The 25,809-nt window shown below is 41.4% G+C and overlaps 1 protein-coding gene across 5 annotated transcripts in view; it reads right to left on the bottom strand.

The window, feature by feature from the left end:
• The window catches only part of FAM13A (family with sequence similarity 13 member A), a 139,998-nt gene that overhangs the window by 65,488 nt on the left and 48,701 nt on the right, over nucleotides 1-25,809 (bottom strand). For 4 of the 5 annotated variants that reach the window (XM_018072979.1, XM_029960830.1, XM_029960838.1 and 1 more), the window contains exon 6: nucleotides 8,380-8,552. In XM_018072979.1, the coding sequence (XP_017928468.1) occupies nucleotides 8,380-8,552 (173 nt within the window). Of the gene's footprint in view, nucleotides 1-8,379; nucleotides 8,553-13,578; nucleotides 13,633-25,809 lie in introns of those variants that run through there. The other variant, XM_018072997.1, reaches the window with a different exon arrangement.

Below are 25,809 nucleotides of genomic sequence, written 5' to 3'. Positions count from 1 at the left end.
CAAGCCTTAGGTGAACTGCCCAGAATTTACAGAATTTTCTTACTCATTTTCTTAAATGATACTCCTCTTGTCCAAGAGACAAGTAGGTTGCTCTCAGCTGACTTAATTTTATCCCTTTTATTTTTTGCATTGGCATAGAAATGCAAGCCTTGTTGGCATATCCATGGAGAATATACTGGGCTTTTGCACTTCCTGTAACTTAGAGGCCAAATTACCTTTTTAAACAAAGCTAATTAAAATCTCTTAAGGAGGAAACATATTCCAGAATTGTTTCTTAAACTTGCTAGAATAAGAGAAAAATAAAGACTAAGCTGAAAGCTTCTCAGAGCCTCAGGTTCTCAGCACTCCTGATCTCAGCCAACAGATAAGCACACTAGTTCATTTCTCATTGCAAGGGACATCCCAAACTCTCTGGAGACCTGGATTGGCTGCTGTGGCTGCTCTTCATTAAGCAGCAGTGTCCTTTGCAAGCAGTGCCACACCCGCCTGTCAACAGCTTTAACTTATTCCAAAGGACTCTCACCCCATGGGATAGCCCAGAAATTATTTCTTGGCCTCCATCCTGGAGAAGGGAGAGGATTGGGAGTAGGTTCCTAAAGGGTTTCCTGGGAAAGCAACAAGTGATGAATGGCTGCGACAGCTAATCTGTTGTGGGAACAGGGTAGAGCATGCTGAGTGACAAGGTCACTAGGTTTTTCATTTGCACTAGTTAGTTAAAGTGCCAGAGCATGGGAGAGCAAGCAAACAAGCAGGAGTCTGGTAGGGTGCAAGTTATTTCCAAAGCAGGCTTTCTCCAAAGCTCTGTTAATCTAATGAAATTTCTAAATGTTAATGTCCAGTGAAATTTCTCCCAGTCCTCCAAACTGTTATTTCTATCAGTCTGCACAAAAACCCTTTAAAAATCCAGCTGTTTCAGACCAATGAAAATATCTGTCATAGAAAACACTAAAGAAAAAGCATTTATTTGCTAGCAAAAAAATTCTAAAAAATTAAAATGAGCCCCTGGTACTTCCTGCATTATTTTTATTTCCTACCAAAAATGTCACTGTTTTCACACTTTCCCATCTTTCAAAAACATCCTTCCAATCCTCTACAAAACTACTATCCTTTGAACTCCATGCCTCTGAACTCTCCCTGTTCCCTGCTTCCTAAAGCGCCTTCAAGTGAAATACCTGTAGTTTACCCTTAGTCTTATGAAAAATAAGGATATGAGAAGAGGCTGAGGAAAGTGGAGGAACAGGCCACACAATTCATGTTTGCTGCACGCAGCTTTCTACACCACTGAAAGATAAACTGCCGTCTGTGTTGGCAAGGGAGGCAGTCTGGCGGAGTTACCCTCTGGAAAAAACCCTCTAGAAATAGCTCCTCTTCTTCAGCTAATGACGTGACTGCAAGGAGTCCTCCCTTTGCACAAGTGCCCCAGTGGCCAGCCTGGCTCCTGGGAGAGCTGGTGGGAAAAGATCACTTGAGGTTGACTCCGGCTGGGAGACACTAAAAGAAGAGCGAGCTGAGAGTTAACTACATGTCTCTGTCCAGAGCTGGAAGATGCATTTGTCACGGAAGCAAGGGAGATCCTGGAGAAAAGGCAATTCTGACCAGACCTATTAAAACCTGACTACATTTGAAAGGAATACAGCCCTCTCAGGTCAGTCCTAGGGCTTCTTCCTGCACCCAGCTTTGCTGGTTGGGTTGGGATCACACTCCTCACAACAGATAAAATGAGAGCTCAGAGACAAACCGATGCAAGCAAGAGCAGTGAATAACAACCCTGCCATGCCATCCTCAGCCTTTTCTTATTAGACAGCCAGCTGACTACTTTGATTAAAAATATACGTGTGTCATGGGAAGTCACAGCTGAACTCCATCAGCCTACGCTGCAACGTGCTGAACACAATGTCCAAATGCACAGCTCTTTCAGCCTGAACCGGGAAATTGCAGCAGCAAACAAGCCTGACTGAGAACCCGGTGACCTCTGCCCACTGATCTTCCTGAAGGACACAGGGCCAGGTCCCCTCTGGGAAGCGAAGAGGAAGGAGAACCTCACAGCTTCAGGTGGTAGAAAACTGCTTGCTCTGCAAAGCTACCGGAAACAAGGCACACTACGCTGAACCTCCTCATCTGAACAATGCACCAGGCACTTCGGGAGACAGGCTAAGGAAGTTATGGGAGAGGGAACCACTCACTGCAGTAAAAATAAGTCAAATTACAGTGTAGAGGCTCTGCCTCTTCCCTAGTTGCTAGTAAGACAGGTTAGTGATGGGTGTCTTGGTTTTTGTAAACACAGATATTAAAACCAGAAAGCTTTCCAAGGCTGGCTTAAATTCTTCACTGTATGTTTTCCAACGAGAAGTCACTGATCCCTTTGTTTAAAAATGACTTCAAAATAATACAGATATTTGCACTTGATATTCTCAGCAAAAACTATTATCTGGCCCAGCTGGTATCAGAAAGCCACCGGCCTCATGAGATGTAGGGACTTTCTCCTCACAGCAAAAGCAGATACAAAGGAAGAAATGAACAAGATGGAAAAATAAAGAATCTTTCTAACTGAAAGGGCAATGCCTGAGGTACAGAAAGGGAGTAGTTTTTTTTTTCAGCTCTATTACTCAATTACTGGGAACTTAACTTGAGTCCCTTTCTGATTTCTAAGGCTGCTGGATGCTGTCCCAGGAAACAGAAAAAGCTAATATACTTGGCTAATGGACTGAAAGCAGAACTTCTGTTTCCATATGCACATAATGACAATAAAGTGCATATATGCTTTCTACCTTAACAGTCACCAGATCTTTGTTTCATATCTGATTCCTGTTGCTTCCAAGATGAACCTCTACTTCTGTGGCACAGGTCAGGGCATCAGACTCAAAATGTTCTCCATCCCACAAGCCATAATTTGTCACCATGTAAATCTTGCAAGGAGAGGCAAAGATAGGATGCATAGAAGTATACACGAAGGTTACAATAGTGTAATGGACAAAGCCTAATTTAAAGGATTAACCTGTGCAGGGTGGAAGAGAGAGGGCAAATGCTTGGAAAAGTACACTGAAATCCACCTAGGTGACTTACACGAGAAAAATCTACATAATTACATGTTTCTGTGACTGTCACTACACCTTGACTACAGATGGTAGAAGAACCCAGAAAGAGCTCAGACCACACCCTGATTTGCCATTCACAGTCACCTGCTTTGGAGAGACACATAAATCACACGGGTTTGTGTCTATGTTTTTAGAAAACTGAATGCTTTTCTTAACAACTCATTATGTAAGGCAGTTCCTGCTGCCAGCATTCCACAATGCAAGAAAGAAGGGAATTGATTGCATAGAAGGGTGGAGACAAATGTACTCTCAAAGTTAAATGAGTCAGCTTGGAAAAACCAACTCAACACAACCTAAAGAGACAAAGGGACAAACAGCAACAACACCTTACATAAAAAGTCCTCTCTGAGGGCTCATAGCAGGGCCTGCCACAGGTGTTGCACGCTGAATGATGCAAAAGGCAACCACGCTCACTACCTCTCCATCAGCCTCATTCCAGACCTTTACCCCTTTCCTGAAACGTTTTCTTGAAGAATCCATGGCTGTTGGAGGGCAGCCCTGCCAGCTGCCTGGCTGCAATCCCTTATGTAAACCTGGCAGCCAGACTCCTGAGTGGTAAGGCAAATTATTACTTTGGATAGGGACTGAATGTACTGGCACGACAGACTTCAAAAACAAAAAAACCCCAAACCTAAACAAAAATAGTCAGCTAAGCAAACAACACTAGCCCCCCTGTTTGATTTGTTCTGGCAATAGGCACCCAAGTTCTTAGCATGTGCCAGAGAGTAATGGTAAGTTTTAAACCGCAGCTGCTAAAAGGAAAGCCAACAAACAGGGAAAGCATTTACAGTAAACACAAACTTCTCAGTGTACAAATATATGTGTTTTCATACCTCAACAACTAACAGTGAAAATATGCAGTGTCATTAAGAAGAGGGCACAGCAGGGTACATTAACCCACCCCTTAATTTAGGGAGGTTACTATGCTACTAGGCACATGATGCCTTTATTTTCAGGACATAGGTCAGATATAAGGATCTTTGTGAACAAAAGGTTGATGTAAACAAACCTTCTCCTTGAGAACATGCACGTGTTAGAAAGCCAGCACGGGGTATCTGTGCTGTCAGATCTCACTGCAGCTGTGATGGCAGTCACAAACAGGAATTTATGATCTTTGGCACACAAAGGCAAGGCTACAAAATACAGAAGGCAATGGCTGGCTTACTGAACAACTGCTGTGGTTGCTCTAAGCTTTGGCTCTCAGGAACTGCAGAATGTTTTTCACAGTCTGGCTGCCATACACACCCCCATTCCTCAGCCCCCAACCACTACTAGCAAGGACGGGTGCCCAGCCCCACTCCTTTAGTCGATATTTCCACGCACAGAGCCTACAGCACTTCAAACAGCAGCGTGCTCTCCCACTGAGGGTTCCTCCTTCAAAACAGTACCAGGATTGCAGAGAGATGCAGCTCCAGCAAGTGCTAGAACAGACATACACAACAGGAAAGCGAATTTCAGTGTCCTTTCCTGGGCAAAAGTTCCAGGATGGTGATTGTATATGAAGTTTAGCACGAAAGGCTGAGAGCATTGCTTGCAAGAGGCTCTCCTACCTTTGTATCCACTTAAATCATAACATATCCTACCCCTAAAGTAAAATCCATTTCAATCTGTGATTTAAGCAGTTATTTGAAGTTTTAGTACCTCTAAACACATCCAAAATCACACCAGTTCCTACCACAATTGTGTATGCCCTTCTGAACCAGTTTTGAGCAGACTTTTCCTTGTAGATAGTAGAAAGAAAGAGGGACCCAAACAGGGACTCTGAGGTTCACAGAGCTGCAAGTCCACTCTAATATCTTCTCACTGAAGGTCTGATAACGCCCCAGGGAGCCCCATTCCCTCCAGCCCACACCCTAGTCCCAAAGCTGCTGCCTTCCCCAGCTCCTGAGGTCTGCAGTGTGAGTCTTGTGGTTCTCAATCAGGTAAAGATAAAAGTATGTGTGTGGTTCCCAGGGTCTGGAGGTTTGGCTGCCCTGCTCTGAAGCTCTGCACAGGAGCTCTTGCAAAAACAAGATGAGACTCACAGAAGTATGTAACAGGCTGCATATTGCCTAAAGACTTCCATCCTTCTTTCAGAGGACCAGTCTCTCCTCTCCTGCTGCTTCCTTTCTTTCATTCTCCACTGGTTTTGGATTTAATCGAGAGCTGCATTACAGGTGTGCTTTTCTGCTACTGCAGTTTGTCCTTGCACACAATTATGACAAATGAGGCAGTTTTCAAAAGAACACATACATTAAGTGCTACTGGGGATTTTGGGTCCATAGAGTTAATCCACCTATTTTGGTTAGAAAAAAAGAATGTATCAACTTTACAAATAACATTTTCTTAGGATAACTGTTGAGAACAGAGGGTGATACAGAATTTATGCTCTGTAATGTTTTGACTGCAACTGATACATTGTATATTTCAATTGACATCAGCACCTTAAAAAACATCCTGCAATGAGGAATAACATACCTGTAAGGAGGCATAACATGACTTTCAATATTTAAAAAAAAAAGGTAAATTAATCTAGAAGACACAGTCCGTAGTTGCTACTTAATATACAAATCTTCATTTTAAGGAAAACTGTATGAAGACACATACTAAGAGGTATTTCAAATAGTATTAAAAATTACTAATCAACCAGAAGTCTCTCATTTTCTCCCTGAAGGCCTCTGCTCCAGTGCCAAATGAAACTGACTGAAAATTTATTAAAGATTGAAGATTGCAGTCCTTGCTAGAGGGGGCCTTACAGGTTTAGTGTGTGTGGTTATTTCTTCACTTTTAAACACTTGTGAAGCTGCTAAAGATGGAGTTCTGCATCTACTGTTGTGTGTAACCCTTCATCTTCTTCTAATCCACCCATATCATGGTATCTGAGCATGGAAAGGGAACAAACCAGTTGTTTTCATGAAGCAGGAAATAATTATCACTGCCAAGAACAACCTTTATTCTTTTCTACGAAAGATCATATCATAGCTGAGCAGATACAACAAGCAATTTCACTAAAACATACTTGATAATTACGTATAATTAATGATAACATTTATTTAAGAACTAGTAGTACCTTGTGACACAAAACATCCCAACAAGAATAGCAGTGTGTTTGCAAAGCACTTTATAATCTAGGTCAGATGCCAGAGTCCTTCTGCCGAAAAAGGTGGAAACTCCTAATAATAGCCTTGCACTGAAATAAAATCAGGTAATACCTCATTGTGGACTTAAATTACACAAGAGTGACCCAAGGCTGCCAAAAGCATGTTTAAAAACACTCCTGATATATCAGAGCACTACATTAATGCCAGGGAATAGGGGTTTCTGCCTGTTGCACAGACACTTCACATGTGTTATGTCTCTTTGCTTTTCCTCTTAGGGGTGTTCCAAGGCCTTGTCTCCATCCTGTCCTGCCCAACAACCTGCCATCCTGAAGCTGGGTAGGAAACAACAAACACTACCTGCTCTTCCTCCAGCAGCAGCAGATCACGGACACAGAAGTACCAGACACAAAGAGCGGTGTGGCTATTCAACCCAATTAGGTAAATAAGTACAGAAGTGTGATAGAGGACAAAAAACTAGGGCATTCTTGAACAAAACGGGATTACAAGAGAATTAATTTCTACAGTTTATTAATTTTCCAGATAAAATTAGAGATGCAGACATCTTTCACTCCAAGGCCTATGCACAAAGATTAAGATTCTGCCTAATTACAAACATATCTCATTTGGTGCTTAATGTTCTGTGCCGGTATTGGCCCAACTGTTCCATATTTGTACTCTTCTAAGCAATTACACATTGACAAGAAAGTATGAATTCCTACAGCAAATAATGACACCTTTTGGGGAATGTTATCCTAAGAGAACAGCAGTTTTTGGGGTACCTCATGAAGTACATCAGTCAACACACACCTTCCCAGACACAAGACTCTGCAGTCCTTTGTTTCAGCCCTGGAGCACTTCATTTCCCCTTACACCCTGCAACACACAGCAGAATACAGGCAGGGGCACACTCTCTGCCAAGCTCCAGCATACCAACACAAGAGGCTGTAGCTTCTGACCCAGCCCCACCTGCCTGGCCCTGTTCAGCTGGTAGAACTATACTGCCTTCTCAGTTTTGCCAGATGACCTGCTCTGGTAATTGTTTCCTAACTCATCTCAGTTAAAAGGAGCTGGATTAATGAAACCATGTAAACAAACATGATGTGTTCTGGCTGCAGGAGCTTTGGGGGAAGTTCGGGGAGAGTAAACACACAGCTAATGCAGCTAGAACTTAGAGAGCACATGTGCCTGCAAGGGCTTCACCATCATCACTACGAATCAAAATCTGGTGTCAACGCATGATTTGCTAACTTGTAAATTGAGTGCTAGTGCTGAGAATAGCACACAACTCCTGCTAACACAGTGAAGTCAGTTATGTGTCTGGCAGCACTGCCTCTGCTTTGTGTTCCTATTGGTGTGCTGAGACACTGCGGTGTTGTGTTTCATGACATGTAAAATAGCACCATTTCCCACATTAGGCCAACTCCTTATTTCAGTAGCACACTGCAATTTCCCACAGTAACCTGAATCCCCCATGTGCTGCACTAGACACAAGAGGAGAGAGAATGACAGACTCAATTCAATATCCTGAGAAGAACAAAAAGATCCTGGTTCAGCCTGATGTTCAGGGAAGGACTTTACAAGAAAGCAAACTGCACATTACCTGTTCACCTAATCAACAATGTGCCAGCGATCAAAACTCAAAATACTCTTTTAAGATAGATACCTTTGTAGATTCTTTAAACCAATAGACTCTCATAGATTAATTCAGACAGATAATCTTACAGATATTCTCTATATATTCTTTATTCTGTCTTGTCTGAACAATAGTAGTACTAGCATTGTTCTTGCCAGAAAGAGAAAACCCCCTAAAACCCCTTTCTTTTGGACTGAGAGTGAGAATGAAGTCAGCCATCTGTTAACACTTAACCTGGGCAGATCAAATACGCTTGATTACTCAGAGGAGACACCTGACATTGCAGTTACATCTTGTGCTCATTGTAATTTCTAGTGCCTGATCATAGATCAGTCCTGTCCATCTGCACTCCTTCACCAAGCATCCTACCTTCAAAAGCTTGACATTTAATGTTGGAAAGGCAAACCAAAGCACACAGCTGGCACTGGAGTGTGTAGATCGAACAGGAATAGGCACATTAATTTGCCTTAGACCCCAGCATATTTTGTAAGTGTTCAAAAAGCCCAGAGCTGAAGGTGCAGTTACAAAACAAACAAGGAGACAAACACAAAGACAAAAAAGGAACACTAACCTGGAGAAAAACACATCACTGTTAGTGAAGGAGACTTCATCCGTTAAGTCCATCTCCTTCCCACGAGAACCACTATCTGTTAATTGGAGGCTGACCCGAGGCATTCCATCTGACCGGCCCGGTTGTGGCACTAGGCACATTTGGTTGGATCGTTCCACTGTGGACTTGGTCATCTATGGAAGCAAGGAGAGAAATGTGAAAGGAAGAAAGGCCAGAGCAGCCTTTTCAGATAATCTGTAACAGAAAGACATTCCGTACCAGTGCACAAGCAGCAAAGAATAAGACAAGGTGCAAAACAATATTATAATATACATATAAATCAAACATTCTGCTTGATAAAGGCTATTTAAAGAAAACTAAAGGTGTGTCTATTGAAAGAGCAGGGGCAAGAGTGACATTAAGAAAAGAAAGGTTAAGTTAAATAAATACTTATTTTCTGCATCACAAGAGAGAGATTAAAAAAGTTTGCATTGAATTTGCTTCTTGACATGACTGGAGATGGTAAAAGCAGTTATACACCTCTTCTCAACCCCCTTCACACCCTTTTTAATGGCAATTGATATCAACACATGCCCTGGAAAAAAATTTCTCAAGAAGGATGAAAACATTCTGGATTGGTGCTCTTTGCTGAGGCAGACAGAACACAGAGTTGGAAACTGGGCTCTCTAAATACAAGCAAAGTTTCCAAGCATCATCGAATCCATCTACAGTAAGGCCAGGGCTCTTGCTCTGACCCATCAGGGAAGCATACAGAGTATAAGAGACAGTGCTTCATTAGACAGCTGTCCAGGATCAGTGGCAGATAAAAAATGCCCACGGGAGAAGAGGAGCATGTTCAGGGGTCTGTCCTTCATGCACTGCCCCAGATTTGGAATTCTGTGGTACAGGACCTTTCCTTGACTTGGCCATTGCACCTGGTTCACTGTGTTTTATCAGCAAACATTGAACCTAACCTTTGTGATTAAATTCAGTTTTCTCTTGTGTTCACTTCTGTTTTTAGCCTTTGCAAGATCCAATGGCTGGGAGTTTCACAACATTGTTACACATTGATTAAAATTAAAAAAACACACCCTTCTATTTTAGATATGGCGACAGACAATCTTTCCCTTGTTTTTGAATTGTGAGAATTTGCCAGAAATAATGCTGATGGCTCCTAATGACTTTAATTATCCATTTGTTTACCAGTTCTGCTGTCTGCTGTAGTTATTACAAATATGTTGGACAGTAAATTGGAATTCCTGTACTCCTAAACCCTTTTTGTACCTGGCTTACCCTAAGATTCTTTGTAAAATTTTTCATTGTACTTCTGTTCCTAGTGCTTTGTTCCACTCACAGTTGTTTTCAAATGCTTTGTGTGTGTTGAAAAGTTTCACAGGACAGAAAGCTGCTTCTTACTGAGCTCTGAAGAGAATAAAATGAAAAATAAAATGTGTATCAGCATCAAAGGGAAACCAGAGAGATATGTTGAGAGAGCTTTCCAGCTTCAGCCTCTGGACCACATGCTCTTGGCGAGATCCTGCCTTCACTGACGTCAATGGGCATTTTGCCCAAAGTCAGGATCTTACCTTTGTACCACTGCTGGCTTCCAGTCATACAGCAATACTCTGTTAGCCCAACACCTGCAGCAGTCTCTGGCTGTTGGCATCACGGGAACTGGCCACACATCACATGGATACCAGGCCGTGCCTCTCAGCTGCTACAGAATGGCAGCAGTGATGTGATTTAAAAGGGGAAGACCATGTCTACAGGGAGGAGGGGAGACAGGGAGCATTACAGGAAAGAAGTGCAACAGGAGGCATCAGGGCCTGGGATCTGGAGGCACTGACTCACTGAATTCTGATGTAAGGGGCTGTTAAGCCCTTTTTTTGCCATTGAAACTTGCAGTCAGCCATTTTAGCTTTGCTGCAGCTGGAGATGACTGTTGTCTTCAATGCTTGCACAGGGACATAAAATCATAGAATTGTTTAGGTTGGGAAAGACCTCTAAGATCATCAGTCCAACCATTACTTTAACACTGCCAAGTCCACCTCTAAAACATTTCCCTAAATGCCACATCTACACATCTTTTAAATATCTCCAGGGATGGTGATTTAATCACTTCCCAGGGTAGCCTGCTCCAATGCTTGATAACCCTTTCAGTGAAGAAATTTTTCCTAATATCCAACTAAAACCTCCAGTGGCACAACTCAAGGCCACTTCCTCTTATCCTATTGCTTGTTACTGGAGAGAAGAGACCAATCCCCACCTCACTATAACCTCCATCCAGGTAGTTATAAAGATCTCACCTCAGCCTCCTTTTCTCCAGTCTAAATATCCCCAGCTCCCTGAGCTGCTCCTCATAAGACTTGAACTCCAGACCCTTCACCAGCTCCATTGCCCTTCACTGGACTTGCTCCAGCACCTCAATGTCTTTTTTGTGGTGAGGGGCCAAGAACTGGACACAGCACTCGAGGTGCTGCCTCAGTACAAAGTACAAGGGGACAGTCACTGCCGTGGTCCTGCTGGCCACACTATTTCTGATACAAGCCAGGATGCCACTGGCCTTCTTGGCCACCTGCTGGCTCATGTTTAGTGGCTGTGGATCAGCAGCCCAAGTCCTTTTCTGCTGGACAGCTTTCCAGCTTTGCCAGCCTGTAGCACTGCCTGGGGCTGTTGTGATCCACGTGTAGGACCTGGCACTTTGCCTTGTTGAACATCATACAACTGGTCTTGGCCCACCCATCCAGCCTGTCCAGATCCCTCTGCAGAGCCTTCCTATCCTCTAGCAGATCAACTCTTACCATAGCCTTTTGGTGCTACTTCACCATGAGCCACTAGAGCTGATGTCATGCACATCACAAAAGCTCTTCACCAGAGTAACAAAAATGGTGACTGTACATAAGCACAAACCTCTAAACTAGAACATATCCGACACATTGTTCCATCATTACTTTACAGAGCACATGTGGGTGCAAGCAAAGCAGACAACTTCTACGATGTAGTACATATAACGACAGTCAATGAAGCCTGGAAAACAGGAGGACACCAGCTTTTCCACCCCTACCCTACCATGTGCATCCTGATTTCAAGAACACAATTAACAAAGCTAATAATTTTGCTACCAGGTACTGCAGAATCTACCTTACAAAAGAAGAAGTGCTAGCAAACAGGTAACATCTGCTGAACAGCATTATCAGAATCCTTCTGTGCAAACTGTTCATGAACTTTACACTTTACACATGATTTACAGAAGATCCCTGTACTAGGGAATTCTATAAAAAAATCTATTTATTATTCTCGTGCTCTAAAAGGAAAAAAAAAATTTGTTCAGTCTTCAATTCTCATTTTCTGGCAGTAAAAGATCACTTGCATGCAGGCAATTACAATAAAAGGCATGCTGATCACATACAAGTTCTGCAAGAAAATTCTGTTTGAAAGATCACGTTCACATTTAGGATTACCACTGCATTTTTTAGGGCACTTGAAAATCCCCAAGAAGTGGAAGGAACCGATGTTGTCCATCTGCTGTTCCTGATGGTCTATAAGCTAGTATTTTGATAGCTTTGGAAAACAACATCATAGCACTGTAGTTATTTCTTTAGCCATATAGTCTGCAAGTAATAGCAACTTATACCTGAATTGAATTTACATAGACTTACTTTCTGTATAAAACTGCTTTCAGTTGCATCAGTACCAAAATACAGTGAGGAGCAGGGAGTTGGACACAATGAACCTTATGGGTCCCTTCCAACTCAAGATTTTCCGTGATTCTATGTAGAAAAAAATATTCCTTGAACTCACATGCATTAAAAGTTAAATAAACATTTTTGTTTAAGTATTGTGTCTTCAATCCTTATCAACAATAGGGAGGAACAATGTTTGCTATCTCCTTCCACAGTTTTTACTGACCCTGTGAAAAAGTCATCTTCACAACTACCATAACAGCAGCACTTCGCTGCGGTGCCACTGAGATGAAGATATGCCTGTGGGTAGGCAGAAACTTCTGTAAGTTGAATTCCTCACAAAGGAGATTAAAGAACTACTGTGAGAGGTAGCTTAAATGCTTTTTTGAGTGGTGGAGCTCTCAACTGAAAATTTTTTGGAAGACTTCTTTGTTCATGCACGTGCATAAGTTTCATGCAATTAAGCTTGAGAACATTACCTTACAAAGTGAGGACAAAAATGCTATAGGTTAAGCATTTTCAAGATGATTCTGGGAAGACAAGCACATTTAGTTGCTAGGTGATAGAAGAGAGAAGAGAGTGTGTAAATACAGTGGAGCCAAGAGTCTTTTCAGTGGTGCCCAGTGTCACGACAGCAGGTAATGGGCACAAATTGGAACACAGGAGGTTCCCTCTGAACATCAGGAAACTTTTCACTGTGAGGGTGGCAAAGCACTGGCACAGACTGGCCAGGGAGGTTTTGGATGAGTCTCCATCTGAGGAAATATCCAAAATCCATCTGGACACAGCCCTGTGTAACTTGCTCTAGATGAGTTTGAGCAGGAGGTTTGGACAAGATCACCATCAGAGGTCCCTTCAACCACTCTAGAGATTTTCTAATTTCCCCTTTGACAATCTTATCTATCCAGTAAATGAACTGAATGTATGAACTGCTGCATACTGAGATGCCTTATATGGTGTGGCATCTGTCAAAGCAGCACTTTGTCCCAGGCACAATCTAACCATTACGGTCTGCTGAACAGTAATCTGTACATCTTTGTAAATACATGAAAAGCTTCACTTTGGAAGATGACACCAATAAATCCAAGGACAACCCTAGAGAATAGGGATGTTTTGTTGAAGAAAAATAATTTGATTTTTGTTTCCTTAAAATTTTTTGTTGTAGCTGAATCTCAAACTACATTTGACAGAGATCAGACTCAGCCCGAACCAAGTATATTGTGGGCTGTTACATTATAACTACAGGCTCTGGCCACTGAAAGCATAGGCTCTGCTGAAATGTCCTACACTGTAATTTCAAATACACCTTCATTCCAGCTAAATACAAGTAAAACAGTATCAGGTGCTACTGACAATCAAAGGGACCGGCACAATAAAGGATAATCAAAACACAAAGAGCAGAAAAACCACAGGGAAATATTAGACATTATATCCTGCATTTGGCTCTCAAGTTTTGTTGTTTCAAAGTTCAGATGCAAGAAACTCTGTTTGCAGTCTTAATAGAGACTAGTCAGTTTTATGACCGCTATAAACATACGTCATGATGAGTGTTGAAGAAAGTGCAAGAAAACCTTTCCCCTAGAGGCACAAGCTGACCAGTCAAGGTGGCATCATCCCACACAATACCACCACCAAGATTCTTCATAAGTGACTGCGTGCATCACAGGGATGTTTCATCTTCCTGTGAGGTACAGGGAGTTCCTGGGTTCAAAGATCAAAGATAAACACGCCATGTATTCTAAAGATCTGACATGGCGTGGTGACTAACCTTTCTCTGTTTTTGAAGAACAGGGACTGCGCCACACCAAGATGAGTCTAGAGAGCCCTGTACATATGAATCAACATGGTGTAAAGACACAGATCCTTGGCACAGGTCATCCTCAGAAATCTGAGTACATCACTCATGTTCTCAAGGAGGAAAAAGAAAAACTTCCAATATCCCAAGCCAAGCATGAATATGTAAATAACTAGACAATTCATACCCATTTGAGTAAGTAATTATGAAGTGTAAATGCACAACTTTAGGAAGAAACTAGTTGTGAGTTTACATTTAAATGTTACAATTGAAAGGATAATAAAGATATTTCCATAAGGTTGTCATAAAAAAACCCATGAGGTAGTTAAAAAGAAGAATGTGCTGTATATGCTTTAATGCTGCATGAGCATACTACTCTTCTAGAGGAGAGAGAAATCTCACTCAAAAACTTTTTTGATACACAAATGGAATTCTTAGGGTTGTCCACCAAAACAAAGAGTTCCAAATCACTTTTTGAAGGGCTTCTTGTCACCCTAGGGCTCTTTCAACTTACAAGTTGTCTATATCAATATAAATATTCCACAGAATAGCAAAAGGCACATTTCTTTTCAAAAATCTAAGCGTGGTCGAGTGATGCAGGGAAATCTGGAATGCTGCTTTCTTTCTCACTCTAGTCTCATTTTGGCTAACTATCAGCACAAAGTTTACATGTCAATGTATCCACTGATCAGCACTACCTCTGCTTCATGAATGACTAAGAAAGGGAGACCATTAGCCAGCACTTGCCTGACAGCTAACCAACCTGATTCGACCAGTTCTGTTCAGTAAAATAACCAAAAGTTAACCAGGACTGGTATTTGGCCACTGATACCTCTTGAAACAAATATAATCCATTCACTCCATTTAAAACCACTAGGTATTTCAATGAGATTTCTAACCACACACACACAGAGTTGTAAGCTCTCTACCAAAGTTAGTTAATGGTAACAACAATGACAGTGAATTACACCAGGCCTTGTTTGGAGACGCTAACTTTTCCCAGAGGGTTTAGGTCATCCTGAATTGTCCCAGAGAATCAGGTGGAAATTCCTGCTGAGACAGCAATACCCTTCAAGTTATTCAGTGAATAGAACACATATTTATGCTGTACTTGTGTTGTTCTCCAAAACTTCATAGTGCAACCAGTTCTCATACAACACCAACTTTGCCACCATTCTTCTTCAACTTCTGGGATGAATCTGGATAGGATGAAATCTCCTGCAGCTGTGAGTACCAGATATCTTTCAGGCCCAAAGGCAGGAATAGCTCTACAGGAAGATTTTTCAGTTACGTTCATCTCACACTTCTTATATTATTCCCATGTGTCCCGTGGACACACCTGAAGAACGGGATGCCATCCAGAGAGATCTGGACAAGGTTGAGAAGTGGGTCCATGGGAATCTCATGAGGTTTAACAAGGCCAAGTGCAAGGTGCTGCATCCGGATCAGGGCAACCCCTGGTACCAATACAGGTTGAGGGATGAACACACTGGTAACAGCCCCACTGAGAAGGACTTGGGGGTGCTGGTGGATGAGAGGCTGGATGAGACCCATCGATGTGCACTTGCAACCCAGAAAGCCAGTCGTGTCCTGGGCTGCATCAAAAGAAACATGACCAGTAGGTCAAAAGAGGTGGTTCTGCCTCTCTGCTCTGGTGGGACCCCACCTGGAATGCTGCCTCTACTTCTGGAGTCCTTAGAACAAGAAAGACATGGATCTGTTCAAGCTGGTCCAGAGAAGGGCCACAAAAATGATCAGAGGGATGTAACTTCTCTATTATGAGGAAAGGCTGAGAGAGTGGGGGTTGTTTAGCCTGAAGAAGAGACAATTCCAGGGAGACCTTACGCCAGCTTTCCAGTACCTAAAAGGGGGCTTACAAGAAAGCCAGAGAGGGACTTTTAACAAGGGCATATCATGATAAAGTAGGTAGATTCAGACTAGATATATGTAAGAAATTTTTTAAAATCATGGTGGTAAAACACTAAAACAGGTTGCCCAGAGATGTGGTGGATGCTCCATCCCTGGAAACATTCAGGATCAGGTTGAATGGGGCTCTGATTAACCTCATGTAGTTGAAGGTGTCCCTACTCATTGCAGGCAGGTTGGACTAGATGGCCTTTACAGGTCCCTTGCAACCCCAAACATTCTATGATTCTAAGACCTTAAGCCTGGACTAAGCCTAAAGCAAGAGAACAGTTGTCTTCAGCAAGACTGCTGTCTTACTAAAATGCGCTTGTGCTTAAATACTTGCCAAAACATAGATTCCATTCCTTGATTCATCACTTCACCTACCACCTACAATATTGATTTTAAAACCACAGAGACATATTGCAGTTGTGAAGTTCTCCTCAAATTAAAGACGCCTCATTATCTTAAATTACTGACACTGGGAGACAAAGATCAATCCTTAGATTGATCAATCTCTGTAATCCTTACCAGGTTTACCAGAGAGTTAACACATACTTGCAAAATAAATTCAGTTACCAGCTCTCTTCCATACTCAGAATGAAGCCTGAAATCCTTCCTTGATTAACTGCCACACTGAAATCATAAAGTCACGATAAATGCGGTCATCCTTACAATATGTGCAGCTGCCACTGCCAAATTTGGATTTCTCTTACTCTACTAGTATTTTTAGGCACTGGATCACTAAAACACCTCCTCTGTACTCTGCCCTACTCAGATATCAAAGTCATAAATTTGATGCAATCCTAACATGTATGAAGCTTTAAAGTTCAATGAAGTTCTGATGTTTTATTCAAATTTAGGTGCCTTAAAGACGACAAGACTCTTCGGATTCAAAGAGTTGAGTATTATCTTCCTTTAAACCACATCCTAGTCCTGCTTGTCAAACTTAATTTCCTTTTATGACAAAGGTAACCCACCTAGTTGATCAAGGGAAGACAGTTGATGTAATCCTTTTGAATTTTAGTAAAGCTTTTGATACTGTCTCTCACAGGATCCTTTTGGACAAACTGTCCAGCACACAACTGGACACCCATCATGTGAGCAATTGGCTCAAGGGTTGAGCACAGAGGGTAATAGTGAATGGGGTGACATCAGACTGGCGACTTGTCACCAGTGGGGCTCCACAGGGCTCCTCTACTTTGGGCCCTGTGCTCTTCAACATCTTCATAAATGACCTGGATGCAGGACTGGAAGGAATACTAAGAGTGCCAAAGACACTGAATTGTGAGCAGCTGCTGACTCCTTCGAGGGCAGAGAGGCCCTGCAGAGAGACCTTGACAAATTAGAGGGCTGAGCAATCACCAACCATATGAAGTTCAACAAGGGGAAGTGCTGGATTCTGCACCTGGGATGGGGCAACCCCAGATGCATGTACAGACTGGGGAATGAAATGCTGGAAACCAGCGCCATGGAAAGGGACCCGGGGGTCCTGGTGGATGCCAAGTTGTATCTGAGTCAGCAGTGCCCTGGCAGGAGGGCCAACCATGTCTGGGGGGGCATCAGGGAAAGTATTGCCAGTCAGTCAATGGAGGCAATTCTCCTGCTCTGCTCTGCACTGGGGCAGCCTCAACTTGAATATTGTGTGCAGTTTTGGGCATTGCAATATAAGAAAGATATTAAGCTGTTAGAGAGCATCTAAAGGAGGGCAACAAAGATGGTGAAGGGCCTTGAGGGGAAGCTGTATGAGCAGCAGCTGAGGGCACTTGGTCTGTTCAGCCTGGGAAAAGGAGACTTCTTCATGAGGGGAAGTGGAAGGGGCAGGCACTGATCTTTTCTGTGTGGTGACCAGTGACAGGACCTGAGGGAATGGCATGAAACTGTCAGGGGAGCTTTAGGCTGGATATTGGGAAAAGGTTCTTCACCCAGAGGGTGGCTGGGCACTGGAACAGGCTTCCCAGGGAAGTGGTCATAGCACCAAGCCCGACAGAGTTCAAGAAACATCACCACAGCCTCCATATTTGACAGAAGCCACTGCAAACAGCAGAACTGCTTAAATGCTTGAAAGTAAACACACACCTAAAAGCTTTGCAAATGTTGCATGATTCCAGAGATAAGAAGTCAGCAAATGCTCTCAGAAAGCCTACAAAATTCAACACAGCTATGCAGATACTGCATTTCCAGAGATACCTTCCTTGTCACTGGCTGTGAATCCCATAAATTTGTTTCAGTAAACTTTCCCAATGTTAAAATCATGTCTGTTATAAGCCAGTCAAAGCACATTCCGTGAAGAAATTCCAAATTTTCCTTGAAGGCTAAACATAAAAATTGTACACTCCAGAAAGATGTAACCTGAGCCCAAAGCTATACTGTCCTGAAAACATTCAAATTCAAGAAAACAACCCAATACTAAGATTATCTTCAAACCTGGGACTCTCCATGGTACATGCACAACAGGAGGCTGTTAGAGTGAACCAGCAACATCCTAAGGCCCTTTTTCTGCAGGAAACCAGACACATTTGCCTAAGGGAATCCCTTCAGCCTTCTGCCCTCTGCAGCTTGACAGGTAGCTTTGCCAAAACGCTGCAGGCATGCAGTGTGTATGGGATGTAGGCCAAAAGTGACAAGATGTTTGGGCCTCAAGCCAGAAGATACAACCAGCTCCCAGCGATTGCCAACTGCTGGGTGGCATCTATTTGCCAAAGGATGCCTAGTGCAGACAGTGTTCTGAACTGGGGTGAAGAGAGCTTCATCCAAGAAGAGAGGAAAGAGTTGGATTGATGCAGACTTTGCAAACTGGGGGTCTGCAGGTGCAGCAGAGAACAGCTGAGTGCACAGTCAGTTCACTGCAAATTAGAATTAAATGTTTAAGTCTGATTTGGCAAATACAGCCATCAATAAGGAATCCCAGCAAAAAGCACGTTGAGAACTCCTTGATGGGCTAAATAAAAAACTCAAAAACAAAACAAGCATGTATGCCTTCACATTGGAGAGATACAGTGCATAGTTTCAAAGTAATATACAGGGAAAATTACAAAATAACAAAAATACCTCCTCCTTCTTGAGGTAATACCAAATTCCTTATGCATATGTTTTTCAGGGCAATATGAAATAATCCTCTCTTGCACTCCTTCCTAGAGATTTCCATCAGCTTACGGTTTGGCATGTATTGTTTTTGTGTCACTGCACTGAGAAAGACTCTAACCTTTGGGTTTGGTTTTTGTTTTTTTCAATTTCCTCTTTCAAATTTATGTAATCACGTTATCATATGAACTGCTGGTAACCTAAATCTGCCCCATGTATAAGCCTGCTTCCACATACTCTTGCAAAGTCACTCACAAATTCATTTTTGAACTCCAAGGATCTCAAACTCCCACTCTTCAGCTCCTGTGTCTGTACTCTGAGGCAATGCACTTAACACAGCAGAATGGCTGTATATTCTCTTATGCTGTGGAATTAATCTTATGCATGTATCAACATCACCATCCAGTATAAAGCAAGGACAAAACAGCATTATAAGTAAAACCAGTTAGTGGACGGTAAATGGTGTTAACCTTCTTTCCCCTTGCATTTCTGTTTCACATATGGAGACTGGAAACATGGATCTACCATTGCTTGGCCACAGCAGTTGACAAGAGTCTTTCCTATGGCCTTTGCTCCATACTGATGGTTCTCCTTCAGCTTCAGTATTTTTAACCAGTATCAAGTACAGAGGTGCTGATGAGATCTCAGGCATCGTACGGCCTCAAGTTACCACCTGAAGTTTTGGCAATGAGTCCCAAGGTTGGTTTCATAAGAAGATACATTGCACCAACCCCTCACACTGCTGGGACACTGCTCCTCTGGGAGTAACTTCTGCCTTTCCTTCGCTTGGTTTCTTTGGACTCTCCGAGTTTGAACAGAAGATGTACCACGAGTAAGAAGCACAAATATGGCCAGATGATCACAATCAGAGGACAGACGTACAAATGAACTTAAAAGGCTGACTATGGTGATGATTCCTGTTTTCAGTTTCCTATAGACTTTCTGCTCATGTCCATATTCACCTGCCCAGTCAGAACAATAGCGAGAGTAATAAAAATTATGGTAGGTTACTGTAGTTACAATGGGTATCATTTGATATTTCAATATATTCTTAAAATAAATGTCACCTCCAGTGAAGGAATCTTAAAGCAAATGCTCTGTAACTATGTGCTATGCTGTTTAAGGGCAAATGTTAATGAGACCATCAAAAGCAAGAGAACAGAGGTAAGCCAGTATAGCACCCATCACATTCTTCCATTCCTCCTGTTGGCTAATTGTTTGAAGTGTAAACAAGTCTTTGCCAAAGGATTTCTTCCTTAGAAAAATGTGCAGATGTGCCAAAATTCAGAGCTGCTCCACTGAAGTCCATGTAAGTAGGTTGGAAAGTTCAAACAAGCTGCTGAGAAATCTGTCTTTCTCCATGTATGGTACTTCTCCTGTTCACAGCATGACAGTGAATTACACAGTAATGAAAGAATTTGCTGCCTGAAAGACACTGTTGGCACTGGCCCGAACTGTGCTATATCCTATGAAGTGCAGACAAATCCTTCAAGGAAAATTTCTCCTGTCCTGCAATACCATATGGCCAAATCATTACTAAGGGAACCTGAACAACTGAAAAGATGACTGTAAAGGCTGACTCCAGCTACCCACCTTTCAATCCCTTTTTCTTCTCAGCAATAAAGAATGCTGTTTACAAACTGTAAAAAAAGCAGGTTCAGGCCTTAGGAATTCTGAACAGAGGTGAAGCAGCACTCTCAGGCATACCAATAAAGCGGCACTAAATGTGCCCAAGCTCAACTAGCACATTTTTATGGCCCTCTGAATCAACACTGGGTAATACAGATAAGCTGAGACTCCACTAGAAATTCCACTAGATCACGCAACAATCCAGCAAAAAAAGGACAGGAATGATCCTCTTCTTGGATCATTCACCTCAGAACTAGATAAGAAGTTAAAATACATCCTGTACTCTAACAGAATCTTCCAGGTGATCTCATAGGTGTTTTCTATCTCGCATTTTTGTGGACCTGTATCTTCATTATAACTACACCTCCAATTATAAGTACAAGTCACTGCAGACGAATGACTCTAATGAGTCATGTAGGTGTGTTAGATCAGATTCTTCTGTCATTTGCTAGCAAAAGTTAGAAATCAACATTCCTGCAATTAACGTAGGGCCAGGCTTGCCACTGACTGAATGCTATTAAGATAAGCATGCAACAGTCAGGGATTGTAGGAATCAGGCAGTACAATAATTGCTTCTAATATGTTGAATAGAGATGAAAAATGAGAACAAAAGTCTGTGAACTAAAAGCAGAAAACCCTTGGATAGCAACTATTTACTGTTCCGTCATGGATTCTGCAACAGCACATGTAGGTTGATGTGTTTTAGTATAGAAATTAATTTAGTTTGCATAAAATAATGCTTCCAAGGGAGCAGAGATCCACCTACTGAGAACACGGCAAGCAGCACTAGCTAAGAACCTATTAAACATTAACCTCCAGAAGTCTGCTCAATACAGGCTCTGGCAAGAGATCTTATTTACACTGGGCAGAGTGCATACAAGTGTATTTTTCTGGTTCTCTATGAAAAGATTTTATTTACAGTTTATTCCAACACTTGCAAATCTCCTGTTCATTCCCTATTATCTTTCAATTCATGCTGGTTTTTACAAGGCAAACATTACTATAAGATTATACCACTCTTCCTATAAACTAGCTGTTTTCTTTTAACTGTACAGCATATCTTTATGTTAATTAAGACAAGGGGAAGAACTCACCACCATTAAAACAAAAGATGCAAGTTGAAAGACAAAAGCTACTAGAAAATATCAAGCAGGTGTAACAGTCACATTCTCAGGCTGCCCGAGTTCCTAGGCTACTTGGAAAACTTACAACAAACAAAGCAAAATGAGAATCTCAAACACAGTTCAAGCTGAGAATCCACTGTTGTCAATGTTTTGTTCTTGCATATTAGCTCTTGAAGGACTGGCAATCTGTTTGATGTTACCCTTTAAAATCCAAGAAGTAGAAAGAATATGTGCTCATTTTCAATAATATGTCATACTTCAGTGACTAAGCATATTTTGGAATATATTTTGTTTTTCTAAACATCCTGTGAACTTGTAGATCAAAAAAAAAAGTCAAGATATTTTTGATTATAGTTATACTAAATCCTAATTCTACTAGCATAGATTAAATAACTGTACATCTTCAGAAATCTGACACTTACTCTCAGAACACTGTCTGCTACTGGGATTCAAACAATAAAACTAAGTCATAATTTTCAAATGCCAGTGAAAGTCAGGCACTTGTATTCCACATAGAGTACTAGAAATGACAAAATGTAGTCAAGTCACATTTGCAAAGTCTTAAAGAGCGCTTTTCTGTCTGTGTTTCTGTTAAGGAAGATTATGCAATTACACCAACCTTTGTACTTGCATAAAAAATAGTATTATTACACAATTACCTACATGCATTTCTGTGCATCTCTGAATTACCGAAGCTTGAGAATTCCTTGGGATTTTTAGCACTGCTTGTGAAATCTGTGAAACTGTGGGATGAAATCTGTTGTGCTTTAAAGCCTGATTTCCTTTACAGCCAGTGACATAGCTACTATACAACTGGGATAAATGAACCTGAAGCCACAAAATAACTAGCATGCATCCCATGCAGAAGTACTACCTCAGCATCACTCTTCTAACCATTACAGATCTCCAGAGAATGTTCTAAGGAGTAAGGCTTATTAGCAATTGCATACTTTTCATTCCCATGTGGAAAAAAACCCCAACAACCTCTAGTACAGCATACTGGATACAAAACAAACAAGTTTTGTTTTGCTCAACTGTGTGTGTTCAACAATCACTGTTACTGTTTGTATCTGAAGAATTACCTAAGGTCAGTTTACTGTCAACAGCTGCCAGTGACCACCTCTCCATCTCACACTCCCCAAAACCTGCCCAAACTAGAATACCTGCTCATGATGGCATCAAGTCCCACCATCAAGCCCCTAAGGAAAACTTTCTACTATCAAGAGTACTTGGGCCAAAGTAAATAGTCAGCATCTGTACAGGACACTGCCAAATCCCAGGTTTTGAACTAAGTTTCTTTAATGATTTTCACACAAGAATTGACAAGATCACATGGAAAGCCAGAGAACATTTAATTTCCTAACTTTGACAAGCAGTATTTACTGGTAAATAGTCCATAAAGCAAAACTTCTAGTCATCTCCTACATCTGCAAATGTGGCAAATTTAGAGACTTGAAGATCTTCCTAACCTTACAGTATAATAACAACAACAACTTCCATTGACCCATGCTAAATAATGAACTGTTATTTTCCACAAGATGTATTACCATCATACCAAAACTACGTTTAAACAGCTCAAGAAGTCTGTAAGCTTCCTTGGGCATGCCTTAGACAATCTTTTAACTCTAGGTTAAACATAGCAGGGCTTCTTGATCCTCAAATAAGATTCTTAGGTAATACTCTGCTACAAATGCTAACAATTATCAAAAACCATTAAAAAGAACAGCTGACTTGTCCATTCCCCCCAAAAACAGAAAAGAACTCGCTTCATTCAAATCCCAGCCCAGCATTCTTATACCTAGATTGGGTGATTTATACTGGCCCAAGAAACAGGTCATCTTCCTTCAGAAAGTAAAAAATCTTCATTGGTAAAGAATCTCTCTCTGGCAGATTCTTCACAAGCCATACAAAATGCAGATTTTACAATGCATGAGACTTCACCTCAATAAAAGCTTTAAACCAATTAACTATGGAGACCTCAATGATTAGGAAAGATTAGAACATCCCTAGAATACTCTTCAACCTATTTATTCTTCAAGAGCATAATTCTTTCACACCACGAAGTGCTGACACTAATACAAAGGTTGACTACTCCAGAGCTCCTCACTTCATCCTGCATGAATAAAGAAACACCATAGGTCAAAGGCATCCTTAAAGGAGAGACTAAATCACAGGCAGGGTGTAAGACACTTAGCAATGTCTCTCACTCAGTTACCCTTCCTGTACTTATTTCTCTTTATGTTCATCTCTTCAGACAGACTGACCGACCGGGATTATCTGTGGAAGGGTGAGAGTATTCAATTACATATTTATTTTCAATTACATGCTTGAATTAATTTTAGGGAGATGACTAACATCAGCAGAAAAGACTGAGAAAGAACCTAGCAGTAAAAGACGTTGCCTGCCACATCCTGAATAGTTAGCACTACTGACTCTATGTGAGAACCTTGGCAATGTTTTTGTACATTTCAGTGGAATGAGAAAATATTTGCTACAGTAGTTAAGCTTTAGTTATTCATTATACTTTTTCTTCAAATAGAATAAACTACACTGGTTCCTTTATCCATTGCCATTATTAAGTAAGAGGGATTTAAACAGCATACTTGCATCCTACACTGTTATCTGTCTTGGATGCAAAATTCAAAACGGAACAGAATACTGCTCTTGCTTTTATCCTTTTCAACAAATTGTTGAATGGGCATAAAAACTGTCAAGTTTCAGCCTCAGTCAACTGTAGTGCCAGAACTGCACAGTCAATTTACAGTCTTTTGTATTTGTAGCATGCTACCACACTGTAATAAAAGCCTTTAAATGTATCTGATTATGATTGCTTAAATAAGAAATTAGGGAAAAACAGTTACTAAAAACAATGGTTATACATTGCGCTGTATTTTAATGACAACAATAAACTTATTTGTTGATAATTTGATATTCCAAGATATCTTTGGAACAATCTCATTATTACTGCTGTGCTTGTCCTCTTTTTCCTACTTGATTCAGTAATTAATCTCTTTCTGGTCTCACAAACTGCATAATCAGAGGAAACTGGCCTGTGGGGTTCTCAGTTCAAGTTTCAAATGTTGCTAAGAAAGCCTTGAATCTATTTTTAGCTATTAATATGTAGAAGACATTTAGTCCATTAATTAAAATAAACTTGAACTTAATCAATGTGAAACTTTTTTTAACTAAAGTACAAATTAGATTTTTTACAGAAGCAAGGAGTCAGATTCTCTTCTACAATAAAGAACATGCCCCACTGACTTCACCAAAATGTCATCCAATTTAATGCATTAGAATACTTGGCCTTGTGCCCCAAAAGAGGAAAGATATTACACGTGACTGCTTACTGACTTCATGCAGGGACTTTGACAGAGAAAACAGTTGTTGTCAGTCCAGTGATTAGGGTTGCAAATACCAAGAGTAATTTTTCATTAGGAAAAAAAACCAAACAACCACCATGGTAGCTTGTATAGGTTATGGGTGGTAGAGAGAAGATGGACTGTTCACTATCCCCTTCAGCTAAAAAAATTAAAAAAAAAAAAAAAAGGAAAAAAAAGGGGAAAAAAATCAGGCGACCTTCAAGTGACACTAGTAAAAGCCATGTTTTTAACAAACAAAAGGAGTCAGTTCTTCACGTGAGAGGAAGCAATTTGTGGCACACTTTTCCAGATGACATGTTGGAAGCAAAAAACTTACACACATGCAAGAGAGACACAAGACAATTACTCTGCACATCACTGAATACACAAACCATTTCAAGAGCAGGAAAACCTCCAAGAATAGTCACCAACTGGTAGAAAAAAAGAAGGAAACACCTTGCTGCCTATCCTCACTCCTCCCTGGACATCTGCTTATGGGCAGTGTGGGAGGTAGGACACTGGGCTAGATGGATCCGAAGTCTGAGCCAGTACAGCCACTCTTATGTATGATGAGCAACCGTTAAGAGGATTATTCAGTGGATTCCATGCTGCGAATAACTGCAGAAATGATGCATTAGCTGATTGCATGGAGACAGACTGCAACAGCTGACTCTTTACTGGGTCAGCAGCTGTACACCACAGAGGAGGGAATATTCCATTTCCCTCAGCAGCACTCCATGAAACAGCGCAATGCAGCCTTTGCTTCAGGTGGGTGTCACCAGGGTCACACCTGCAAATTTTCCCAAGGCTACAACAAAAGTGCACAACAGGGTTGTGCATGGAGCAGTTCAAAAGAAGCAGTGAATTTACGA

This window comes from Manacus vitellinus, unplaced genomic scaffold, assembly GCF_001715985.3.
Source record: "Manacus vitellinus isolate BGI_N305 unplaced genomic scaffold, ASM171598v3 scaffold_0_pilon, whole genome shotgun sequence".
NCBI classification, from domain to species: domain Eukaryota; kingdom Metazoa; phylum Chordata; class Aves; order Passeriformes; family Pipridae; genus Manacus; species Manacus vitellinus.
The sequence above is the reverse complement of the archived record's forward strand: the minus strand, read 5'-3'. Positions and strand labels throughout refer to the sequence as shown.